This window comes from Anthonomus grandis, chromosome 16 (genome assembly GCF_022605725.1).
Source record: "Anthonomus grandis grandis chromosome 16, icAntGran1.3, whole genome shotgun sequence".
Classification (NCBI taxonomy): Eukaryota; Metazoa; Arthropoda; class Insecta; order Coleoptera; family Curculionidae; genus Anthonomus; species Anthonomus grandis.
Genome location: NC_065561.1, coordinates 5,793,009 through 5,818,837, shown reverse-complemented (window position 1 = coordinate 5,818,837; position 25,829 = coordinate 5,793,009). Strand labels below are relative to the sequence as shown.

Sequence of the window (25,829 nt, the reverse complement as noted above, 5' to 3'; positions counted from 1 at the left end):
TAAAACACAGCCAATAACAACAAGTTCTTTGATGATTGGCACTTTACATTGCACCTCTTTTTATCCTGCAAGCTCTTAAGGGTCTCGTGAACCATATAATTTTGAAATAGGCAGCACTTTTCAAAGCATGCGAAAACGAGAACAAAGCCCCTTTCCTTCGATCACTTCAAATCAAGGCGAGAACAAAGCGTTTTAAAAACGTTTTATCATAGCACGCCGTTTGATATGTTGCAGTAGCTACGGGTATAGTAGCTGTGCGGGATCAAAATAAAGCAATTTATTTTGAGCAATTTTATCAGAAATCGGTTTGAAGAAAGGGTAGTCCCGGTCACGCGAAACCGGCATAAAATTATCCGTACAATAACCTGGAAAAGAAATTGTAAAAGATAGAGTTGCCCTAGTTAAGATTACCGATGAATCCTTAATAGCCTTATAATAACACTGGCTCCATATAACCAGGACTTTAATTTTTTAATTCTTATTATATAATAATATAAATAATTAAACTATTTTTATTCAAGGTGTTCCGAAGAAAAAGTTTATGGTGTTGTGGAGGGCATTTGACAAATATTTTTGTTCATTAAATAAATATGTTGAGCTGTAGAGCCACAAACTATTTTATACTTATTTTTCTGTACATTCAATAAATCACTGAACATTTATTAACAAATATATTATGGTGTGTAATAATTTTTTTTAATTTTGAGTATTTACTTGAATATGAAGATTGCCGTGGGCTCATTGACTCAGAAAATATATCGGAAATAGCTTTTATGTGTTAAACAGTTAAAGAACCAAACTAGTAACAGGAAAAATTCAATTCAAAAGGGATTGTATTCATTATAAAGTAACTGATAAATTAAAAATACGTTAGTTTTTGGCAAAAAGTTTGTTAAATTATAGTGTTAAAAGTGTTTATTTTGGCATGTAAGTGACAAAGAAATCTTACCCAAGTGGCTTTTACGACCAAAAATGAGCTACAAACTGTATGTCTTACCATATATAATAACTAACCAAATCGTACTAGTAGACAAACGGTGACTAAAACGTAATTTATTCATCATAATTATTTATTCATCGTAATTATTTAGTAATTATTTATTTACTAAATTTGTTTTCATGAAGGCAGTACAATCGACCAAAGTGAGTCTTATTTTTAATGTCTTGGACGAAGTTATGGACAATTTTGGATTACCAAGGAGAATATTAAGCAACCTTGGTTCTTCTTATACTACACACAAATTTAAAAAATATTGTGAAAACTGAAACCTTAAACATGTATTCAATACAACAGCTACCCCATGAGCAAATGAACAGGTCGAATGGTATAATACAACAATTTTACCATGATTGTAAGCCAACATTAAGAAGATATGACATGTATCACTTAACAACAAAAAAGTCGCCTTTGAAGTTTTATTTGAATATGACACCAAGGTGTAGCAAATCGTCAGTAAAAAATTACCGACCAACAAAGCAAAAGTAAAGCTTGATTTGATTCCAAAAGTTAGAGGGACAGAAAGTTTGCTAAAGGCGATCTTGTTTTAGTAGAAAGGTACAGATAAGTAATAAAGGTAAAAGTAAGAAACCTCTGCCAAAATACAGTGGGCCCTACGAAATAACAGAAGTTCTAGATAATGACAGATTTGTTATTGAATATTTGAGTGGTTCTGTTAGGTCACAAAAGAAGTACAAACTATATTTGAAGATCTACTATTCTTTTATGTCCTACAGTTTTAAGACTAGCCAAAACTGCTTATTTTATTCTCGATACTTGTAAAACTACGTTTTTTTTTACGAAACACGTATTGAGAAGATTATTCAAATTTATAAAAAAATATAAATGTTTACAGAAAAATTATTTAGTCAGTTTACAATTCCTATAGGTCAAAAAAATGTTTTAGAGTACCCAGATACCTTATGTACCTGTATGTACTCTTAAGGTTATTATTTATTTTCTGCCCTGGTTTAACAGATAGCCGCCACCACATTACACACACCCAAAACTAACAAATAAAAATAATATTTTTTAAGGGACACGTTTCTATTGAGAAAGTACCTGAACAAACGAATTCCTGTGTGCGTTGATATATTTTCTAGATCTTTTGTTAAACAGTATTAAGTTATTTATTAAGATCTTATTATAATTGGTAACAAGTTATAAAGTTTCGGGGCTATATAATTAAGAAACCTAAGGTAAATTATTCGATTATTTTTAACAAGTAGAGCAAGAAAATTGTTAGATATCTGGATTGTGTTGTGGTTGTGTTTTAAATATGTGTGAACATTTTTGTTCTTATGGGTGAATGAGCATGTTAACTGTATACATGTTCGGCGGTTGAAAAATTATGAATATGATTTTTGCGTAATGTGTAAGAAGGAGACGGAGTAGAGCGAGAACAAACTTGGCTCCACCCTGGGCGGCTATCGCGTCGTCATTGCGCTTATCAGTCCGGTTAAAGTTCGGTTGCAATTCCTCGCATACCTATGTCACGTACATAGGTTAGCCGATCATGTTTTCAAATTATTTCAACCTTTGGTACGAAGACGGATACCCGATACAGTAATAAAATAAAAATGGATTTCACTGTTGATCAAAAGATTAATATCATTAAATGGTATTGTCATGCGGATAGTGCAGAAGAAGTTATCGGCCGTTTTATATTTGCATATCCTGATCAGCAAGTCCCTACTGCTAAAACAATTTATAATATCTGGCATAAGTTTGAGCAGTCGGGCTGTGTAAATCGGTGTGCAAAATGTTCTAGGGGCGATCAGGAACCTCGTCGAACACCTGACACACACCAAGGTGTGTGCTTTTGTGGGAGTAAGTGAACCTTGTTCTAGCTCCCAAATTTCTGAAGAATTTGATATTCCAAGTCGTAGAGTGCGTGATATTTTGAAAAGAAATAAGTACAAAGCCTATAAAATTAAAAACACTCAAGAAATTTTGCCTGAAGGCCAAATAAAACGCCTGGAGTGTTGTAAAACCATAAGAGAAAAAAATGATCAAAATGACGACTTCACAAGTAATATTTTATTTACAGACGAGTCATCTTTTTCTCTTCTAGGTCGACATAATTCTTCAGTCGTGAGATATTGGTCTCGGGAAAATCTACATTTGAGTGTACCATTACGAACTCAATACCCGCAAAAGGTAAATGTTTGGCCTGGTATTTTAGCCAATCACATTGTAGGGCCTTTTTCTATTGGTGGTACCTTAAACTCTGAGAGATATTTACTTTTATTGCAACAAAATATTATACCCGCTGTTCAAAACTTGAATGTTAATTTTGAGGAAATTTGGTTTCAACAAAACGGATGTTCCGCTCACAACGCTAGAGTAGTGCAGGACTATTTAACAAACACTTTTCCTGAACGGCTTATTTCCACAAGAGGTACCATACCATGGCCTCCGCGATCTCCAGATCTGACACCATGCGACTACTTCTGATGGGGCTATTTGACGGAAATTCTTTACCAACATCGACATGAAAGAGCCGTTAATTTGGACGAATTACGACTTAGAATTATTAATATTTCTAGATCCATTACACCTGAAATGTTAGCCAATGTACGTAGAGAATTTTACGACAGGTTGGGATATTGTGAAGCCCAAGGAGGTGTATTCGAACACCTTATTAAATAATCCATTTAATTAAAATTATTATTTTGTTTAAGAGTTATTTTTCATTTTATTTTAGAATATTGTAACTAGTTTTCACCAAAGGTTTTTAAGATTTGAGCATATTAAAGTTGTTTTTTTGACTTGCGATTATGAGCACGTTAAAAAACAACATAAATGTTTATCTTTCGTGTGCGCGTAAAACTCTAATACTTGATTCGAGGCTAACCTACGCATCTCCAAGCGCTTACTAAACATCACTGCGAGCAAGCCAAAATTAAATTCACATTGCGAGCGGTACGGAGAATCGGCGTCGTTATCGGTGGGAGGTTACCAATGCAGTCCTTCTCTGTCTACTCTCTATCTATTAGGTCTAATACATTAAAACTCAATCCGTAAGATTAAACTCGCCAAACGTGTATATAGCTATAATATATCATTAATTTCTCTATTTATATTTTTTATTATACAATTCCCTAAAAGGATATAGTCTGCTCTCTCTGTAGATTATTTTTAAAATACAATTTTGATTTATTTTTAATGGTCTCAAATTAGATTCAGACGTTCCACCCCATATTATAAGGCCATACCTGTTGTAAGTAAATGATTCTAATAATCATGTATATACTTGTATGAGTAATTTTCTGCTTAAAAAATGTCGAAGAATATAGAATTTATGAATGAATTTTTGAATTTTACTTTTCAAATAATCTACCTGTTCGGTCCACTTCAAATTATGGTCAATCACACCAGATATTTCACATTTGACGCAGCTTTGATTTCAAGGTCTGGGATTATTGGGCTAATTAAGTTAAAGTCTGGCCTGTTGGCATTTGTTACAGTGAAAGGAATAAAATTGGTTTTAATAAAATTTAATGATAATTTATTTAAATCTAGCGATTATTTTACCACAGCCATTCCATTTATTCCCTTCCTTCTGACCTCATCCCGTGACCTATTTTAACATTTAGTGAAAATCTTATTTGATCATTAACCTTGACATATTGTTTCCTATTACTTAAATAACTCTCAAAAACCCTGAGCGCTGGTCCTCATACCATTTTGTTCCAAAGAGTTAAGCAATCGGCTTTGAGAATTCGAGGAAAATAGTCTAGCATTTTCTGTTTCCGTTTAGATTATTAATGATTTTTGAAGTCAGGCTGTATATGGCATTAATTGTACTGCAATTTTCAATAAATCTAAACTGTTTATCCGTAAGGATTTTAAATGTTTTAAGAAAATGTATTAATTTGTCTTTTAAACTTTTTTCTAGGAGTTTTGCAAAATTATTGATTAGACTAATTGGTCCAAAATTCAGCTCTTTTGAGCCTGGCTTATGAACTGGAACTATTAAGGACTCTTTGAATAAATCCGGAACTGTACCTGTTTTAAAAGTTAACAAAATTTACAATATGAGCTATGGGAACTAAAATATTTGGTTTTGATATTTTAATTCATTTTGTGGAGACATCATACAGTCCAGGTGCCTAATTATTTTTTAAAGAATCTATGTATTTTGAAATCTCTCTCTTTGTGGTTGGACTTAAATACATAGACGCGATACTTGACTTAGTCTCATATGTTCTATTCATTGGATGTATCTTTTTGCCCATTTCAATGCCAATGTTTACAGAGTACTGATGCAACAGTTAGCCATTTTTAGTTTGTCATCAAAAGGAATATTATCCGCGTTTTTGTATTTATGGAGAAATTTATCACTTTTTTGTTATTGTTAAGATTAGTAGCATCATTAATTATTTCATATATTTTTTTTGGTTGTTTTTGTTATTTTCTATTTGGCTTTTACAATATTGATTTTTCTATTGCTTTAAAAGCTTATTTAATAAATTTCTGTAGTGTTTGTATTCAGTTTCTAATGTAGGTAGTTGAAAAAAGTCCCCTTGTATTTGAAAACATTGTCCCAAGATTATAAAATCACAACAACTGAGATTATACTGCTCATAAAAAATAAAAAATTGATCAAAATTTTTTCTGATACTTCGTATATTCAAATGCAAATTATTCAATAAATGGTCGTGACTCAAAGGACAAGTGCAATTGAATGAGGCATTACACAAAACAGATTTATCCTGCTATGAACTATTTGTACCCAAATTTTCAAGTATGGTACTTTCTACTGGACTAAAATTACTATATTAAAAATTACTATCCATATTTGTAATAACTGAAAATTTGAGTTGCTTAGTGCAGAATAAGACACAGACGCACGTGCAGACGCACACATGCCTGCCCAACACGGCAGTAGTAATCCATCTTATTTCTCAAAATTTAAAGGCGTTACTGATAAGTTGGGCAAGCTTTTCCATTATTGGCTTCGTGATTACAATCATATTTGGTTCTATACTTATTATTTGCTTGTTCACAATTGACGCATCTCTTGGTGACCTTGGGGCAATCATTTTTGGAATGACTTTCACCACAACATGCACATATTATTCCATTTGGATACTCACTAAGTTTATGGTATAGCCCATAGCACTTATAGCCCTGTAGAACCGCTAGATGTATCGTATACATAAAGTCTCTTCAAGCCCAAATATATCTTTCTGTGGTATATCATCTTATGAAACAGTTTTCGTGTGCATTCCATATATATATGTACAGTCTCATTTATTTATTTTTTGGATAAATGTGACCTTCAATGAATCCTCTTCATCAAAATAATTATTTGATCATTTTAATTTTTCTTTGTCATTCTTAGAGTTACACCCTTTAGTGACACTACCTTGTAAGGATTCTCTAAGCTTATAGACGCCATTATTCAAGTCAGATGGTTATAACTTTGAGGTGACTTCGTTTTTTGTGTGTTCAGAGGTTTATTTCTTTTTTGGTTTTATTATGAGATTTAGAATGCTGATAGTGTTTGTTCTCCCTTCCTTGCCTTGAAATTTCTGGCTGTTCACTAGATCAGTATTGCTATTTTTTACATCAGATTTTTGTTTTAGATCGATAATTTCCTTCTTCAATAGCTCAATAATTTCATTTTTAGTATCTGGTTGATTTTTTGATTCTATAAATTTTAATATGAGATCATGAGTTTTATATTTTTGACACCTTTCACAATAAAATTTCATAGATCTCTTCGATAATAGGAGCACTTTTACTTTTGATGCCGTAATATCTGCACATAATTTGCAAATTGGTAAAAAGCAGATGTCGCTTTTAAAGAGATCTTTATTCAATTCCCCTTTCTGCATACAAATTATGCACTCCATTTTATTCGATCATCTCCTGGTCTGTGAACCTGTTGTTCTGTTGTGACTATTGTTCCTCCATAAAATTATATATTACATATTTATTAGTGAAGCAGGTAACAACTGATAATACAAATAGCATACGTATGTAGTATATACTAGCACGTTGCACTCGCGTAAAAAAAACAATTTTCTGTTTACTTTTACTATCCAAAAATGAGCCCATATAGCGGAACACCGTGTGTATAATCGTCAACCACTATATCGAAACGAAGATATTGAATAAAAGTGCAAAAATAAAAAAATATCTAATTCTTTTCCTTCATTTCTATAATTGTTGTATAAACATGTTAACATGTTATCATTTGGTATAGTGTTACTCTTAGTTGGTCTTTAGGGTTTACTAATTACGTTAATTTAGAGTGATAGCTTTTTCATAAAAAAATATTAGATGTATCGTCGCGTTTGTAGTATCTCGTTTAAAAATATTCAGCCTTACTAAGAGCAATTTAAATGAAAAACTATGTACTATTATTGATTTGAAAATATTTATATACTTCCATAAAAAGGTAGCTTACCGCAATAAGACTTGACGATAAGCTTCCTTTATCTTTTGAGCCGAAATGCTCTATCACTTGCCAGTTACTTTTCCTAGCTTTTTCGCTTCCCATTCTCTCAGAATATACTCCTCCTCCTCCCCCTGAAAACGGACTTGTATTGGCCGTTGATGTAGGCGTTGAAAATGGAGTTGTTGTCCCGGTACCTTAAAATACATAATTTTTAATTTTATGACACGTTGACTTAAATTCTTATAAGTATATAACTAAATAATGACAAATAGGGTTTATTTACGTTATTTAATAGTACTATTTAACTCGTAACATATGCCTCTTCTTATTGCGGTTAAACTTGGCTGCTCATGCGATAGTTAAACTTACAAATAGGCCGAGAACCAGCCGCTACATAGGTCGGAAATTATCAGTTAAAAATTTTAGGTCAACCTGATAGAAAATAATATTCTAGTTAGGACTCTATTGGGTAAAGTTTTACTTTTATTATAACAGATTTAAATTTATACAGGTACGCTTTTAGGGGAGTAATATTATTGTGCTGAATAATTATATTTCAAAATCTACTTTACCACTCTCATTTGAGGATTCTGAAAAAAATTTTGGCGGTTGTTTTAAACTAGTCCATCGTCGACCAATGCCTCTTTTTATCGTCGAGTTTTCCTGAAATAAAAAATAAAAATAATTAAAATAATAAAGATAAAATAACAATAATAAACTGACAGAGATAATTTAATTTAAAATATGTAGGTTGTCCAAGAAGTAATAGTCAATATATTACATCACAGCTTTCTCGAGGATTATTCATCAGTAATTTAATAAATTAATCATTATTAAGCAAAGCTTTATTTCTTAATATCAATTTTTTAAAATTTGTATATTATCACTTATTATTATTAGCCAATAATAAATTCAAAATGAAAAAAAACAATAATAAAGGAAATAGGCCTGAAGTATAACCCGAGTAACCAAGAACCTAAAAGAGGCTGCAAACTATAAAAACAAAATATTAACAGAGACGAATTAAATATAAAAATCTCAAAGTACGCCGTTAAAGAGTGATCGGAATATTAACCTAATTATAGCACCACAGTGACCAAAACTGCTTACAATAAGCTTACTTTTTAACTTTATCGATGCGGATTCTTTTCCTCCTCTAAACCCCTTAGCAAAGTTTATACCAAAAAGATACCAATAAAAAATGTTCGAATTTAAATATATTTGTGGTGAAAGTATATTACATAAAAAAATATCTGAAAATTTTTCCTAAAAATTCAAAAAACATTTATTTGCCACAAAAAAGTAAAAATCACCAAATGTTATTTACTAAATTTACAATGTTAATTTCCTAGCAAATAGGTTTGCATCCCGATTTTAAAAAGAACGGATATATAAACTCAGTTTAAATAAAAAAAAGACATGCGATACTCCTCTAGAAAATATATTTTAATTTGAACACATATATTTACTTTATCCAATTAAAAAAAAAAACGCAATGTGGATGCAAAGGGCAAGGCAGGCAACGAACAGAAGAGGGAGGCGCAGGAAGAAGCAAGAAAATTAATGTATACAATATTATTTTATGATATACAATTTAAGTTAAAATAAATTAAATTGAAAAAAAAATTGAATACTAATAAACTAGTATTAAGGAACTATGAATTCATATCATGTATTATGTGTTTATTTGAAATTTTAAGAGATTTTTTTTAACATATTTTTTTTTGAATCCATAAAAAGATTTTTTTTTTGCTAGCAGATAAATGATTTCACGTTTGAATAGCAACAAAGCTGAAAGATCGCTGATACGCGGCTGTACGATGTTGGTCTACTCCAAAGCGATTAAAATATCTACTATTGTGGGAGTGACCACAAATATTAAATAGCTCTTTTAGAAATGGTGGTTACCTAGTTTTGATTATGCGATAGATGAAATAGTATAAATCATATTTTCCATATTTAAATAAGAGTGAAGATTAAGAAAAGGAGTTATGTGATTTCTGTATGAGGTTTCATAAGAAAACCTTCAAAAACCAGAAATTTTGCAGTTCTAGGAACAAATCAGAAATTGCACTTGTAATTGCATTATTATAAACTACATCGCAATAGTCAACCAAAGAAAGTATGAATGTATTAATGTATTACATAAAAAGTATTGGCTGGAATGTGACGCTCTAGAACATGCAGACCTTTTAGACGCATATAAGCAATGCTCAAATTTTTATTTATATGAGCTAAGAAGCTTAAGCTGCTATCAACATTTCATCGTAAATTTTTACTTCATCTAATACTGGTATATTTGTATTTCGGATTTTAAGAGTATAGTTATTCCTTGCTACTTCGAGTTGAATTTTATGAAGTCCTATAGAAAAAGCACATTCAGTTTTAGATTGTGATTTTCAGCATATTCACAAATGTTATCCAGATTCTTCTTAAATTGTGCTCGGGAAAGAGGTGAGGAATTGGGACAAAACGGCGTATACATCTGTGAATCATTAGCATACTGCAGAAGTTTCGTATAAGTCAATTTTCTTTTCACATCAGCTACATACAAGGAAAATAATAAAGGTCTTAGAACAGAGCCTTGTGGGAGTCAGTTTTTAAATGTACATACATAGTTCGATTTTGAAATTGAGTGTTGCTTTTTAATTACAACACAATGGAATCTGTCAGAAAGATAAGGCTTTAATGCATTTAGTGAATTATATGAGAAACCAATATACTGCCATTTTGCAAGTAACATTTTATGATTAAGATGTATCAAATACTTTACTAAGGTCTAGAAGATACAGGCAAGTTATTACTTTCTTATCTTCATTATGTCTTATATGATTATTAAGTTTTACAAGACAAGTAGTTGTACCGAGCTGTTTATGAAAACTGGACTGACAGCTGGGAATGATATTGTGAGAGTCAGAAAATTCTATTATCTGGTTATAAATATATCTTTCCAAGATTTTGGAAATAGCCGGTAGAATACTAATAGACCTTACATTTTTAAGCTCCGTAAAATCGAAAACTTTCCGGAATATAGTTATTAATTCGTCAAACCCTGTACTGAGGGATCGGATATTAAGGTGTGCTAATAAATGGTTGTGGGTGCCTGAAGCATCGTTAGTTAGCTATAGTTAAGTAGAAAATGGGCTACCCCAGTCGCCCCTCAGCCAATGCCCAGAATCCCACATATTACCTAAAAATAAAAGTATTTAAACAAAAACAAAAAATACACTAAATTAAAAAAAAAACAAATTGCAATATTGAAAATGCTAAAATGCATAATTCACACCTCGCGAAAAGCGCCAGTAATAATAATAACAAAACCTATACTTTTCTATTTATCGAGTTTACTTTTGCTTTTCAAAGTACGATGTATATCCCCTAAATAGGAAATAAAATTAGTTATCTATATGATTATTCTATTTGATATGTTAAATAATATAATATCTAGATAAAAAATATAAAAAAGTAAAACATCAACAACACACCAATAGCATCCTGCCATAACATAATAAAATATCCATACTCCTAGAAATAAATTTTAAATAGATAGGTTCTTAGCAGTAAGAGCTTCAGTTATCACATGATCGTTCACATGACCCCTGTCGTTTTTTCAGATAGAAACTTTTTCACAAAGCCAACGATATACGATTGGTCTACGTTTTATTGCGGAAGGCATAAAGTTAGTTTTAAAACTTCTTAAGTTTAGTTGACAACAATTGCAGTATGGTATCGGAAATATCCTGCGTATTTTTGGCGACGCCATGAAAAATTATGCAATTGTGATTTGCGGATGCATGGTACCTTGATGAGTCAATCCCTAATTGATCTACTTCTATTTTAAGATTTTGCAAACATTGTTTAAGAGATGTTTCCAAAGTACAAAGTTTATTGTCTAACTTAGTAAACTCAGACATTTTATTAGAGGTCTTATTGTTTGAATTTCCACTGTATTTATCACTTAGTTCAGTTCTAAGCGTGGAAAGATCCATTGTAAACTTGGGCGCCATGTCTTTGATGCCCGCACTAAGAGACTCAATATTTCTAGAAATATTGGTGCTTTCGAGTTTTGGAGAGGAATTACTTTGTTTATTTCTTCTAGTCATGGTCAATATTAACTGGATACTTTTAGATAAATTATATATCTGATAATGTGGGGAAATTTAGAAAATTTACGGGACCAACACGAACGATGCGTTACTCGTTACTCAAACGCACTTTTCTTCTCTAAAAATATCAAAATGAGAGAATCGCCTAAGTTATCCGAGTTTTTTAAAGTTATTCAATCGTGTGAGTAGAACAAAACTTCACAAACAATATTAAAATTGTCAATTCAGTATTATATATAGTCTGCTACAATGGAATTTTAAATTAAACGATGTGCCAATAGTATATTACATTTTTTAAACGACAAGTAACAATTTTTAAAACGTTAATAAGCTATTTAAAATTATTGGGATTAAATGACAATAAGTTCAATTAAAATAAGACAACTTAAGGCATTGTCCAATATAAAATGTGTTTTAAAAGCTTACTTTAATACTTATTAAATACTAATTAAAAATTTTGAATTTGTTTGGTCGATAGCTAAGACAAGAAAAAACGCAAATAAATAAAATGTTTAGATACAATTTTATACAAAGAACACAAATGAATCTTGTTCCTAAATTAGTAAACCGTACAAGAACCGTATCAAAATGAGAAAGCCCTAAAGATGTAAAACCTTCCCAATAAAAATGTAGATGTATAAAGTATAAAAGCTCTTGTAAAGTTACCTTTTCTACAAAGACTGACCAAATCAAATTACCACAGTTCATTGCTGAAAAACCACGTAGTCGGCGTAAGAAAGTTCTTACGCTATTTTTCTCAAACTTTGACTAAGACTCAAACTATGGTGTGTATAATTTATACCAATTTTGAACTTTTTATCTCCTGATGATGGACACCGCTGTGTCCGAAACATGTCAGGAATTATAAAGCAGAATGATGTTTAATAAACAAGTGGAGAGAGACTGTAGGATTTTCATTTTACATTCTTAATAATGGTTTATAGATTATCTATTTGTTTTATGTAATTGGATAAAAAAAAGTATTCTCTCCAGAATTCTAGGCTAATGTTTGTAAACAATATTAAAATTCTAGACAGTAGATGGTATTTATTGCATCTATTTAAATAAAGTTATCTATTTTAGTTCTGATTTGATTGTTACAGTATTTTTTAGAAGAAAAAGTTGATTTTATTGTAATGTCTAGATCATAGAAAGAAGGAAACGAATAAAAAACATGATAATAACAACATGGATTTTTTTAAATTCTAATTTGAATGACCATAAATACGATGAAAAAACCAATAGACTGGGATCAGTTTTAAACACCCTTTTTCCCAGAATTATCTCGAAATCGCAGTACACTGGCAGCACACTATGCGGCGGCGGATATGCAAAGAGCAGCTCAATAGCAGATCAATGCCCATGCCGCCGCAAACAATTTGTCTCTTAATATTTTAATATTTAGATTATTTTAAAACAGTAGTATTAAGTTATATCGCGACTTAAATAGACATATTTAGATGAAACGTGGTTTGATACGCATGACGTAGATAAATGCGGTTGGGTTGATAATTTCACGAATTTTGTTTTGAATGCGTCATGCTCAAGAAGCAAACAAGTCACTTTATTTCATGCCCCTCAGTACAGAAGGATTTGGAAAAGATACGTTACTTTTGTCTGCTAAAAATATTTCTCAATTTTCGGCTCATTGCCATGATATATAACTGCGGCATTATTTGAAAAATGATTCTCTAATCAGCTCTTACCAAACACTTCAGTAAAATGTTATTAATAATGCATCTTGTCATTCAAGAATTTTAAATAAAATATCAAATACTAGTTTAAAAAAGCAAGATCTTATAACTTTTATGACCATTCCTGTTTAATAAGATTATAAGTAAAAAAATAGTCTGTTGGAATATTAAATATTGGTAAGTATATATTATGTAAGTTAAAATGAAAATCATACAGTCTCCCTCCACTTATTTATTAAAGATAATTTTTTTTAAAATTCCTAACATGTTTTGGATACAGTGGTGTCCATCATCAGGGGATACTTAAAGAAAATAGTTTAGTTAGAGTATTTTTTTTAAAACACAATACATCAAAAAATGTTCAAAAATCATTTAGAATATATCAAATGAACTCCAAAAAGTAAATTAAAATCAAATCGGATAATAGTTATAGGTCTTAATTATTGTATTTTCTTAACCCTAGTGTCCAAAACGTAAAAAAGATCATTTGGCTATCTTGTATATGCGAAATACTAAATTGAAATTATATTCGAATAATAGATACAGTAATAGAGTGAGATATGAGTATTTTTTTAAAACACAATACATCAACTGAACAAAAAACAAAAAGACAAACAGACACAGAAAAAAAACTTAAAAAATTAATATAAGGTACACTTACAAAGGTTTAAAATTGGTATCAGATATATGCAGCAGGGTTTGATTCCACGTCCAAAAAACCTTGTAATTCTTATTATTGCTTTTTTTTCTATTTTATTATTTTTAATTTTATTTGTTTACATTCTGTTGTTAACAAGGACCGAATATTATGCTAAATTCAAACGTAGGTGACATCTATGGAAGAAGTTCTAAAAGTACCATGGTACTTGATGGTGTGTTACTAAAATTTTTTTTTAGTGAAAGCAAAAGGAAAGCAGAAGGTTCATAGAGAACATTAGTACGTTGTGAAGAAGGAAAGCGACGGATTAGTACTATATAAAAGAACTTGTAAAGGGCAAAAAGAGAGATGTATTAAGAGACTATGAAGAGTTATGACACAGTGAGTTGAAAAAGTAAGTGCAAGAATGATGTACTTGAATATTAAAACAGTAATGGTGGTTGTTTTCTGTAGCTTTATTTATTTCGATTATTTCCAACAGATCAAGTTTATTGCTTTTCTGGCAGAAATAAAAAAGATTTAAGTCAGTAGCTGGGTTAAAACTGTACTGGTTAGTCTAAACATGTCTTGCAAGGTTCGATTTGATGCTTGTAGGGCAAATCTTTCAGTTCTTGCTCTTCTCAATTTCTCTAAAATGTTGATACATGTAGAAAATCTTCTACCGGTCTGTCCATTATAAAATGCATTGCAATTCTTACTCGAGCACCCTTTCTGATAGACTCCTGATTTTTGTTTAAATATTTATTTAAATGTTTCAAAAAAATTTTATTGATTATTATTATAATATTTAATTCGTTAATGTTAAAGTCAGCTTTACCTAGAGGAATCGAGACAATTCTAGAAAAGTAAGAATAGAAAGTTGCGAATTTCTGGCTATGGAAATAAATAAAACTTCACAAAACAACACACTACTGTGCTAATACTCAAGTACATCATTCTTGTACTTACCTTTTAAACTCACTTTATTTTAACTCTTCATAGTCTCTTAATGCGTCGTTCTTGCCCTTTACAATTTCTTTCGTATAGTACTAATCCGTTGCATGTTCTCTATGAACCTTCTGCTTTCCTTTTGCTTTCACCAAAAAAAAAATTAGTAACACGCCATTATATCCCCTGGTGATGGACACTATGTCCGAAACAAGTCGAGAATTTTAAAAAACTGAATGTTTAATAAATAAGTGAAGGGAGTCTGCAGGATTTTCATTTTACCTTAATCTACGACTCCAATGCAAGTATGGACTATTATGTAAGTGTTTTATAATAATATAAGAGGTAAATTTTTAAACCACATTGTATTTTAACTAAAAATTTAGATCCGGAGAATGATCTCTAATCTGAAAAATACCTGTTATGAATTATTTGATTTCCTAATCTAAAATATTGTATAACGTAAAAACCATAATCGATGTAAGCTTTACAACAAATCATTTTATCAATTAATACATAATACTATAATTCTAAATCTGTTCTGCAAAGCAAAAAAACGGATCTAGAATTAATTTTATTAGTAAAACTATTATAAAAAAAACTGAATTGAAAATACAAAGATTTTTTTATTATATTGTCCAGCCGCTTTATTTCAACAACAACTGCCTCTGATGGAAGCAGGGTTCAAAATAAATTTTTTTGCGGTTCCTTAATATTTGGCTTTTTCAAGTAAAAATAAAAGGACTATATAATAGGTATAGAACATAGACATTTAATCAAATGCAGTGATATTTTTCTTGGATTGTATCATACAAAAAAGTAGTTCTCCACTGTATATAACACTTTAAGTGATATTAATACGATCTTCAATATAATTACTTTTCGAGAACCGTCTTTTCAATTTAGATTCTCGAATAGAAGAAGCTTATAAATATAAGGAGAAGCTAAAAAATAAATTTAAGGAAGTAGTCCATTCTTGCAGTGGAGTTAATAGATCAATTACACTGAAAGTATTTCGGTCATCCTCCACTAAATTTATTTAAAACCATGAATCCAATATGTTTCGGACATATAACATGTCCATTATAAGGGATAACAATTAAAGGGTTCTGTCAAACTTATAGTTCTAGTGCCTCAGACGAAAACGAATAAAAATAGACATGTTATATGTCCGAAACATGTTGGAATAATGGTTTAAAATAAATTTAGTAAAAGATAACCGAAATACTTTCAGTTAATAAATAAATGTTATAGCCCGTCTACACGCTCATGCAATTTGCGCCAATTGACTTGTACCGGGTGTACAACTAATAGAGGTCGCCGGCCATATCTGAGTAACTACTTATCGCACAGCGTAGGGAAAAAATATTTGTAATAAAAGAGGCAAAGAGAAATTGCTGGAAATTATTTACAAGTTCGTACGATGACCGCTAGGGGGCGTAATACAACATTGAAATAGAAAAAATTGGTTTTATTGAAAATATTCAAAGTAAATCCTGGAAAAGAATGCTGCCATTTAAAAGTATTATAAATTCTAAACATTTTTTATTTCAAACTTTTTTTTCTAATCTGTCAAATAATAGGTGGGGGAAGGGTTGAATATTTATATCTAAAATTCTTGATAACTTTGGATTGGTCTAACGAATTTCAACAAGCTTACTTTTGTTTTAAAGGATAATTATTAGGCTTTTATGTGGTATAATTACTTAACCGTTTTAGTTGTTTTGTTGAGCGCTAGAGGGCGGTTTGTTTTAATTTGTACTTTTTCAGCGATTATCTGGCAAACATTAAATACAACGATATAATTTTTTTTACTTAAGCTAAAAGAGCTTGAAAAAACATAAAAACTGGCGCAAACCGCAACTCGATATCATATTTTATTCCGAAATTATAAATTAAAATGTTTTTGAACAATGAAATCTGTCGCCGCCCTGGCATTATTGCGTCACATAGTCAATAGTAAGCTTTGGAAACAAATAAATTTGATAAATATTTTCGGGACCATAATAAAACCTTTATGATCGATGTCAAATGTAACGTCGAAGACAGATTTTGAAATTATTTAAGTTTTTAAAAGAAGATAAGAATCCTAAGCATGGGGATCTCGGTACCTGTTGGAGATACAGCTTCGGTTAAATTAGGAAAAAGTTGTGCACTTTGAAGCGTATTTACATGCCGTTGAGAAACTTCAAAAATTTCGATGGCCTGACGTTTCGTTTCCGAGAAACCACCATCAACTTTATTTTTTTATATGGCGCGAAAAGAAAGTATACCCTGTATCTGATTCCATTTTTTATTACAAATTCAACGATGTATCACATGTCACATTTTTTTTGTTAGTTGAAAGGAAAAATGCAAATTTCTGTTTTTTCCAAATATCTCAGCAGGCCATGGAAATTTTTGAAGTTTCTCAACGGCATGTAAATACGCTTTAAAGTGCACAACTTTTTCCTAATTTAACCGAAGCTGTATCTCCAACAGGTACCGAGATCCCCATGCTTAGGATCCTTATCTTGGACACCCTGTATATGCCCAAAGATATCTCCTGACAGAAGACACAATAATCATAGAGTCTTTACCGGTTTAGCTACCAGGCTAACAAATACTGAAATTATTCGCGGCAATATTCATCGAAGACGAAGGCGAGGGCGCATAGAGGTAAACGTTATAAATATTTAGGCATATATTGAAATAAACCCTCAACTAAGCATCCGAAATATTTGTAGGGAATTGGGAGTGTCCCTCGACCCAGTAGAAAATATTCTGAAAGAGCACAGGTACCTATTTTTATTTGATACAACGCTAATAAGCATCCTATTATATTATATTTATTGTTTTTTACTTAAACTTTATCCATATCACGTGGTTCTGCACCAGGCGCTTCTCGAAAAAGACTTTGATAACAGACTTAATTTTTGTCATTGGCTGTTGAACATGGTTAGAGAAGATACCCGATTTATCTCGAAGATATTATGGACGAACGAGGTATCATTTAGCAGTGATGGTGGTGTAAACCCGCATAATCTGCACTGTTGGGCAGAAGAAAATCCCCGTTGGATACGCGAGACTCAACACCAAGGCAGATGGACTGTAAATGTGTGGTGCGGAATTATGGGCGGAAAAATTATTGGTCCTTTCTTTTTCAATCAAACACTTTCTGGAAATGTGTATTTAATTTATTTGCAAAATGATCTCCCAGTTACTGGAAGATGTTGATTTGGAAACAAGAGGGCAAATAATTTTCCAACATGATGGTTGCCCTGCACATTTTGCCGTTCAAGTTCGTCAATACTTAACTAGACAATATCGTTTGTGGATAGGAAGAGGAAGTATTTTTCTTTGGCCTGCTCGATCCCCAGATCTGACTGTTCTAGATTTTTATCTGTAAGGAAGGATTAAAGATTTAGTTTTTGTCACCCCACCCAAAACACACAACGACATGCAGGACCAAATACGCAATGCAATAAATTCCTTACCCACAGCATAAATCCAGACAGCGGTTCTGTCAACGACGCAACGACTTCGACTGTATATTGAAAATGAAGGAAAACAGTTTGAGCATCTAAGACACCATTAAAAATATAAAACAATTATAAAATTTGAGTTTTGGAGTTTTATTTTTATCGTTCAAAAACAGTTTAATTAATAATTTCGGAATAAAATAAGATATAGAGTTGCGGTTTGCGCCAGTTTTTATATTTTTTCATGCTCTTTTAGCTTAAGTAAAAAAAAAATTATCGTTGTATTTACTATTTGCCAGAAAATTGCTGAAAAAGTCCAAAATAACACAAACCGCCCTCTAGCGCTCAACAAAACAACTAAAACGGCTAAGTAATTATACTTGAAAACAAAAGTAGGCTCGTTAAAATTGGTTAGACCAATCAAAAGTTATCAACAATTTATATATAAATATTCAACCCTTCCCCCACCTATTATTTGATAGATTAAAAAAAAAGTTTGAAATAAAAAATGTTTAGAATTTATTATGCTTTAAAATCGCATCATTCTTCTCTAGGATTCACTTTGAATATTTTCAATAAAACCAATTTTTTCTATTTCAATGTTGTATTGCGCCCCCTAGCGGTCATCGTACGAACTTATAAATAATTTCTAACGATTTCTCTTTGCCGCTTTTATAAGAAATATTTTTTCCCTATGCTGTGGGATGACTAGTTACTGAGATATGGCCGGCGACCTCTCTTAGTTGTACACCCGGTACAAACAAATTTGCGCAAGTAAATCGTTGCATGTAAACGAAAGCATGAAGCCAAAAAATGTGGCTTGAGTAAAATCTGTTCTGGCAGAAAATTTGCATGAAGTTGGTGTATTTGCATGAGCGTGTGAACGATAATCGCGCCTACCGTCAATTTGGCGCATGCGGAGTAGTATCGTGACACTTGTAAACACGTGTTTCTGTTTGTTTATTTGCAACTTGGTACGTTTTGTGTGCTTGCAATAAAAAAGTACGAAGGTTTAGGTGTTTTTATGTGGTACGAAAGAATAGGAGTGTCTCCGTGAGTTTATCGAGCTATATAAATCGTTTCCGAGTCTATGGAAAGTAAAGAGTAAGGAATACAGTGATCGAAATGCAAAAAATCAATCCTACGAAATTTTAATAGAAAAACTGCAGACCCAGGTTAGGTTAAACCCAGAGAAAAAAATTAATTCGCTACGTACCACATACAGGAAGGAACTAAAAAAAGTGCTGGACTCCGAGCGATCAGGTGCAGGAGAAGAGGACATCTACTTACCCCACTTATGGTACTATGATATGATGAATTTTATAAGGGATCAGGAAACTCCCAGAAATACAAAATCGAATTTTGAAGATATTCAGGTAAGTACATTGAAAAAATGTTTAGCACTATTAACTAAATATTTAGAATATGTTACTAAAATTTGTATTAAATAGACATCTATGCTGATTACGTCTTGTTATTTTAACTAAAAAAAATCTTGTTACATTGGCTACATTTTAACACATTAAACACTGTAGAATTAAACATTTCCAAATTTTAAATAAACACAACTCAATTTCAATTTAACAAGATTTTCTTAGTGGTTTTAAAAAGTAAATTTTAATTATTCTAACGATTTTAAACTTGTAGTAATTTAATTTTTTCAGTGTAAAGTATAATATTCAAACGTATTTTTTAAATAATTTTTAATAAAGGATCGCTGTAAATTATGTATCAATAACAATAATTAAGATTAATATCTAATTAGATACCATTGCATCCTGCCAGGATACTTTTCCAGAATTGTTAAAGTGTATTTTAAATTGTTCTCTGACTTCTTTTGCCTCGGCAGTGTAATTTCGTTGATGGCCTCTTTGAAGATCCAACAAGTTATCTGAGTCTGTTCGTCAACCAGGAATAATTGTACCATTTGTAGCATCTTCAGTATCAAACACATCACTGAATGAATATGTGTGGGAACAATTCCTTCGCAAAAAATTGTGAAGTGCACAACAAGCTAAAACAACTTTGTCAATATTATGAACTTGCAAGTTGATTGTGGTATGAAAAATTCTAAAACGGTTAGCTAGTATTCCAAATGTATTCTCTATGATTCTTCTGGCCCTAGATAAACGATAATTAAATTCCTTTGTCATAATCAAGTTCCTTTTGACTGTATGGCTTTTAAAAATCTGGCCTTAAAGCAAATGCCTCATCTCCGATAAATATGTAATTCAATGGTGTTTCACCCTCACCTAATGGTTCTGCTCCCGGTAAATTTAATTTATTTTTTAGTAATTTTTTCATAAATATAGTATTATCGATTACTCCTCCATCAGAAACTCGGCCGTTAGTTCCGATATCACACATTACAAATTCGTAATTACCATTAGCAATCGCCATTAAAACAATACTGTGAGTTTTTTTTATAATTGAAATAATATAATCCACTTCCAGAAGGGACTACAATTTGTACATACTTCCCGTCTACAGCTCTCAAGCAATGAGGAAAATTCCATCTAACTTCAAAATCATTTGATATTTTATTCCATTCAGTGGCATTGGTGGGGAACTAAAATCAAATATATAAATATTAATTAACATGAAACCTAATATAAAAAGTTAATATAGGTACAAGTACATTTTTTATGACTGCATAAATATTAATAAAAATTGAGAGATATATACAATAATAAAGCATTATTGTTAAACAACGTTTTTTTTACAGGTTTCTGACAACGAATCAATAACTCTTGAGTCGGCACAATCTCCCGATGTATCTTTAGCACCCACGCCATGTTCATCTACAAGTACATCACAAATATCTTCCAAGCAATCTCAAGCATCCCGAAGAGGCATTGACAAATGCGATGAAGTGCTGGAAGTGATTAGAAAACGTTTAACCAGCCGACAGTTAATACTGATAAATTTAGTGATATTGGAGAAGCATGGACATCAAAATTAAGAGACCTTCCTCCACAACAAGCTATCCATGCTGAAAAATTAATCGACGATGTGTTCTATGAGGCTGAATTAGGATATTTAAATCGAATTTGTTTTTTGTATATCCAGCAAGCTCCAAGAAACCAACAGGTGCCACACAATGCTCAACGGTCATATAACATTCCATCTACTTACAACAGTTACCCCAACATCAACGCTCAACCCCCATTCAACTCTTAGCCCTCATCTAATACGGAAACTGCTGCGCAGTTGTTTCACAACTTTGAATAATTATTAGTTAATAACATAATATGTTAATATGTTAATATAGAAACTTAATTACACTTACCTTTAAATATTGTTTTTTTAATACAGTATAAATTGCGTCACATGTTTCGGGAATTATATGTTTCGGGCTTTGGAAAAACATGTTGAAAATGTCAAATCCTCGTAACTTCTCCCTGTTGCCAAAAATCTTAATGTAGCTGGAAGTCTTTCATGGGGGGTAATTGCACGTCTCATAACCGAGTCTGCTCTTAAAATTGCTGGTGTAACTAAATCAAGCAAATGTTGATATGTGGTTTTGGCCATACGCAAATAATTACGAAAATCATTAGGTTCATTGCATAATATAGCAATTAAATTGGTGTGCGAAAGCAGATCCCTTTTTAGCAACCAAGGCTTGGACCATCTTCTTTTTTCCTTTAATTTAAGTTTCTTTTTAATAACACAAACTGCAACCGTATCAAGAATTAACACCTCATTAATATGTTTCATTTCCAGATATTATTAACTTCAATAAATAAACAATTCGAAACATAGTTTTTTTTTGCCGCTGACAGAAGGTAAAGTAGTCTATGGTGGAGGTCTGTCTTTAAACTATTTTGCACAAATTTGTTTGAACAAGTCAATTGGCGCAAATGACATGAGCGTCTAAGCTGCCTCCCAATTCAGTCAAATTTGTACAAATTTGCATGCACAAATTGACTTGTGCAATTGCATGAGCGTGTAAACGGACCATTACAGTACTACGAACAATAATTGCATTTATATTTTCTTGATAGCATAATGCAGATGATTTTGCAGGGCATGATGATACAGTTTTTCAAGACTTTTATTTCGTTCGTATGCTACGAAGGTCCAGGAAATTCATTACCTTAAATGTTTTCTCTCAAGTTATACTCTTTAGGTAATAGCATCAATCAAATTTTGTAAAGCATTTACACACGGGTGTGGAACTTACTTTGCAAGTAATATATTAATGAGAGACTTCTTGCTCATTATGATATTATTCAGCTTAGCAATTAAATTATGCTAAAGCTGAAAAATTTATAAGATTTAATAGAGATACATATGTATTTAAAAGGGTTTAAAATATATATGAATGAATATGTATTTATTATTATTATTCAAGCAATTAAAGCAACTTGGATTGATACTAATAATATATACAAGATGTCTCTGATTAAGTCGGCACTATTGGTATCTTTGTTAATATTTAGGATACAGGGTCGGGTAAAGTAACCAATTAGTAGGATTTTTTTGCTACTTAAAATGGTGAAAACAGAAAAAAAATAAACATTGCATTTTCGAGAAAATGTATATTTTCACATAAATCAAAAGAAAATTATTTTCTTAATAATAAAGTTTATTGACGCTAATAATCTAAATCTAAAAATTATAAAGTCATCGTGATATTAATAATTTAAGCAAGTTCGCTTTGAACTTTTTGAGAGAAAAACAAATAAATCATTGTTTGAATAATAAAATAACAGTAGGAATTTAATAAAATAAATAAATAAATACTGACAGTTACAGGTTAGCAAAGTTTATAATGTCTGTGAAATCTAAATTAGTAAAATGTCTTTTACGCATATTGAAAAATGTGATATGGTAGAATACTACCCTTTATGCCGAGAAAATAGTGACAGAGCGCTAGAAGAGTACCGCCAGAGATTCCAGACTCGTAACTTGCCAAACCAAAGATACTTTTTAATTATCTACAAAAAATTTAAATGCAACGAAAATGTTTTTAAAAGTAGAAAAAGGAACCAATTTATAGTAAGCAAGGATGATAAAATTTCTATTTTGGCATATTTTAAACACCTCATATGGAAAACTCAACTAGAGGTTTAGCAAGAGCTTACGATGTTACCTTAGTAACAATATGACAGTTCTTAAAGAAAAATAAATTTGTACCATATAAGTATCAACCAGTACAACAGTTGTTCCTGGCGATAATGAAAAAAAAATTGCTTTTTGCAACTGACGACGTAAGGCATATGAAGCAAATGATAATACTTAAAACTGTATAATTGGGAGCGATGAAGCTAATTTTTCAACCAAAGATATGTTTAAGCGTAAAATTGTTCCCAAGAAAACATTTTATTTACTGATCCTAGACACCCACAAAATCAATTTAGTATAAAGGTTTTGTGCAGCTTAATAGCAAGCAAAATATTAGAAACTGTGTTTTACGATCGCACTATGATTGGAAGGATAATGTTAATTTAAAGAGACGATAAATCTATTTTCAACAGGATGAAGACATTGTTCATCAAATAAATGATGTAAGAAAATTGCTCAATAGACTGTTTAATGATAAATGGATTATGATAAGTGAACAATACTACTAATGACTAGGTCAGCAGACTTAACGCCTCTTGACTTTTATTTTTGAAGTTACATAAAGAATGAAGTGATAAAAAAATAGAGAACCGTTGATGAACTACGCCAACGTTGGCCTGAATGAATACATTATTTACATCGTAAGGCTCGTTATAAAACTAGCTTTTTTTAATATAAATAAAAAATTAAATTAAAAGGTTGTTTCCGAGGAACTAGTGACTCATCAGTGCACCTGACTAGTGAGTCCTAATTCTATAAAATTAGCAATTGTAACTTATTCACGCTCCTTATCACCGGTACGTAGTTTTTGGACTTTAAACCGTTTGGATTACAAAGGTAGTACTGTGTCCTTGTAATACAACCAATACATTGTTGCCTATACCACCTAAGTTTCTGTACATCCAAAGGTAAAAATGGATCTCGCAGAAATCTGATTTGTTCTGAATGCAAGAATACGTGACGCTCTTCAATTTTTGACGCAAAATCTAGTTTCGCGGACTTAAATTTCATGATTAGAGAACTACAAATCAAGGTTAGAGACGTAAAGGAGTCTATCGATTTTATAAATGAAAAGTCTGAGAAGGAAAAGGAAAGGAATAAAATCATGACTGACACGTTTTCCGAGCTAACTAAAGAAAACAAGTTGTTAAAAACTAGAATTGCGCGCTTGAAAAGGCTGTCAACACTGAAAACTCAAATAAAATTAAATGTAATCTTAGAATCTCTGGATTCCCGCTTAGTGCTGAAAATAATACTAAAGCTGCCCCTGCCGATCTAGTTAAGTTTTATACTTTTCTCAAGGTTGATATTAATGCTAAAGATTTTACACACGTTCGGGATCTGCAACAAAAACTGGTACCCTACACATAGTCACTCTTAAGGATATCGAATTAAAAAATCGAATACAAGCACGGTGTTCCCAAGTAGGAAATATTACTTCAAGGATTTACGGACTTGATCAATGGGACGCTCCAATCTTTATAAATGAGGAAATTATTAAAGAGACCAATAATATTTTCAAGAAAACTAAATATTTAAAGGAACTGGGATATAAATATATTTGTACGCAAGGCGGACAGCGAAAAAGCTTTACTAATTCACAATGCCCTGAAAGATTTAATAGAAAACTAAATGTATTCGATTTTATTTATTTTTTTTTATTTAATGTATATAAATTTGTTTGGTATCTTTAAGTAATTAAACTCATCATGACATTACAAAACATAAAGGTTGGACCTGCAACATTCGGTCTTTGGTGCGGTATTTAGATGCCGTTGAAGACTTCAGATTTAAATTTGGATATTTTGGGTATTTTTAGAAACATGGCGTAAAGGTCGAGTTTTAAATCAAGATTTACATATTAATGCATATTTCTTTTACAGAATGAATTGTGGTTCACGTGAAAGGGACACCTACATGACCTTACGGTACATCTATAAGTTAGGAATGAAATTCATTTTTCTAGAATTGATGTTGAAAATGGCTTGGATGGATGTCTTGAGTAACTTTGGCTAATGATAAAAGTAGTAGGAATCAAATTAAGTCTTGGTAATATTTTCCGCCCACCTAACGGCAATTTGTATTTTGGAATTTATTTTATAGAATGTGCTGTTTCCACTGCTTTTTTTCTTAGAGACGAATTGGTATGTTTAGGAGATTTTATTATTAACATGTTGAAATTTAATAATTCAACCAATTCCTGATACAATTTTTTTAATTCATATTCCTTATCACAAATGGTTGTTAATCCTACGCGTTATTCTGATAATATTTTTAGATTAATTGACTTTTTAATTATGTCAAATAGAGATACACTGGAGATGTATGGATATGCATCACGACATGCATGAGTTAACTGATTATCGACTTATATGTGGTAGTCTTAGTCTTAAACTTCCTTCGAAACTACCCTAACACCTAGAGTTTCGTAATTCTAAAAATCTGGATCTTAAGAAATTCAATTCAACTTTATTTAATGTTAATTTAATTTTAGTTCGGGAAAAATC

At 31.3% G+C, this 25,829-nt stretch overlaps 2 protein-coding genes across 4 annotated transcripts in view; one reads left to right on the top strand and one right to left on the bottom strand.

The window, feature by feature from the left end:
- LOC126745931 (adenylate cyclase type 5) overlaps positions 1 to 25,829 on the bottom strand; it is a 652,711-nt gene that overhangs the window by 342,756 nt on the left and 284,126 nt on the right. For 2 of the 3 annotated variants that reach the window (XM_050453997.1, XM_050453996.1), the window contains 2 exons: positions 7,982 to 8,072; positions 7,419 to 7,603 (listed from right to left, as the gene is read on the bottom strand). In XM_050453997.1, the coding sequence (XP_050309954.1) occupies positions 7,419 to 7,603; positions 7,982 to 8,072 (276 nt within the window). Of the gene's footprint in view, positions 1 to 7,418; positions 7,604 to 7,692; positions 7,844 to 7,981; positions 8,073 to 25,829 lie in introns of those variants that run through there. The other variant, XM_050453998.1, reaches the window with a different exon arrangement.
- Positions 19,156 to 21,465, top strand: LOC126745934 (uncharacterized). Its single transcript, XM_050454000.1, has 2 exons — positions 19,156 to 19,631; positions 20,981 to 21,465. The coding sequence occupies exons 1-2, from the start codon at positions 19,566 to 19,568 to the stop codon at positions 21,215 to 21,217; spliced, it is 303 nt and encodes a 100-aa protein (XP_050309957.1). The 5' UTR covers positions 19,156 to 19,565; the 3' UTR covers positions 21,218 to 21,465.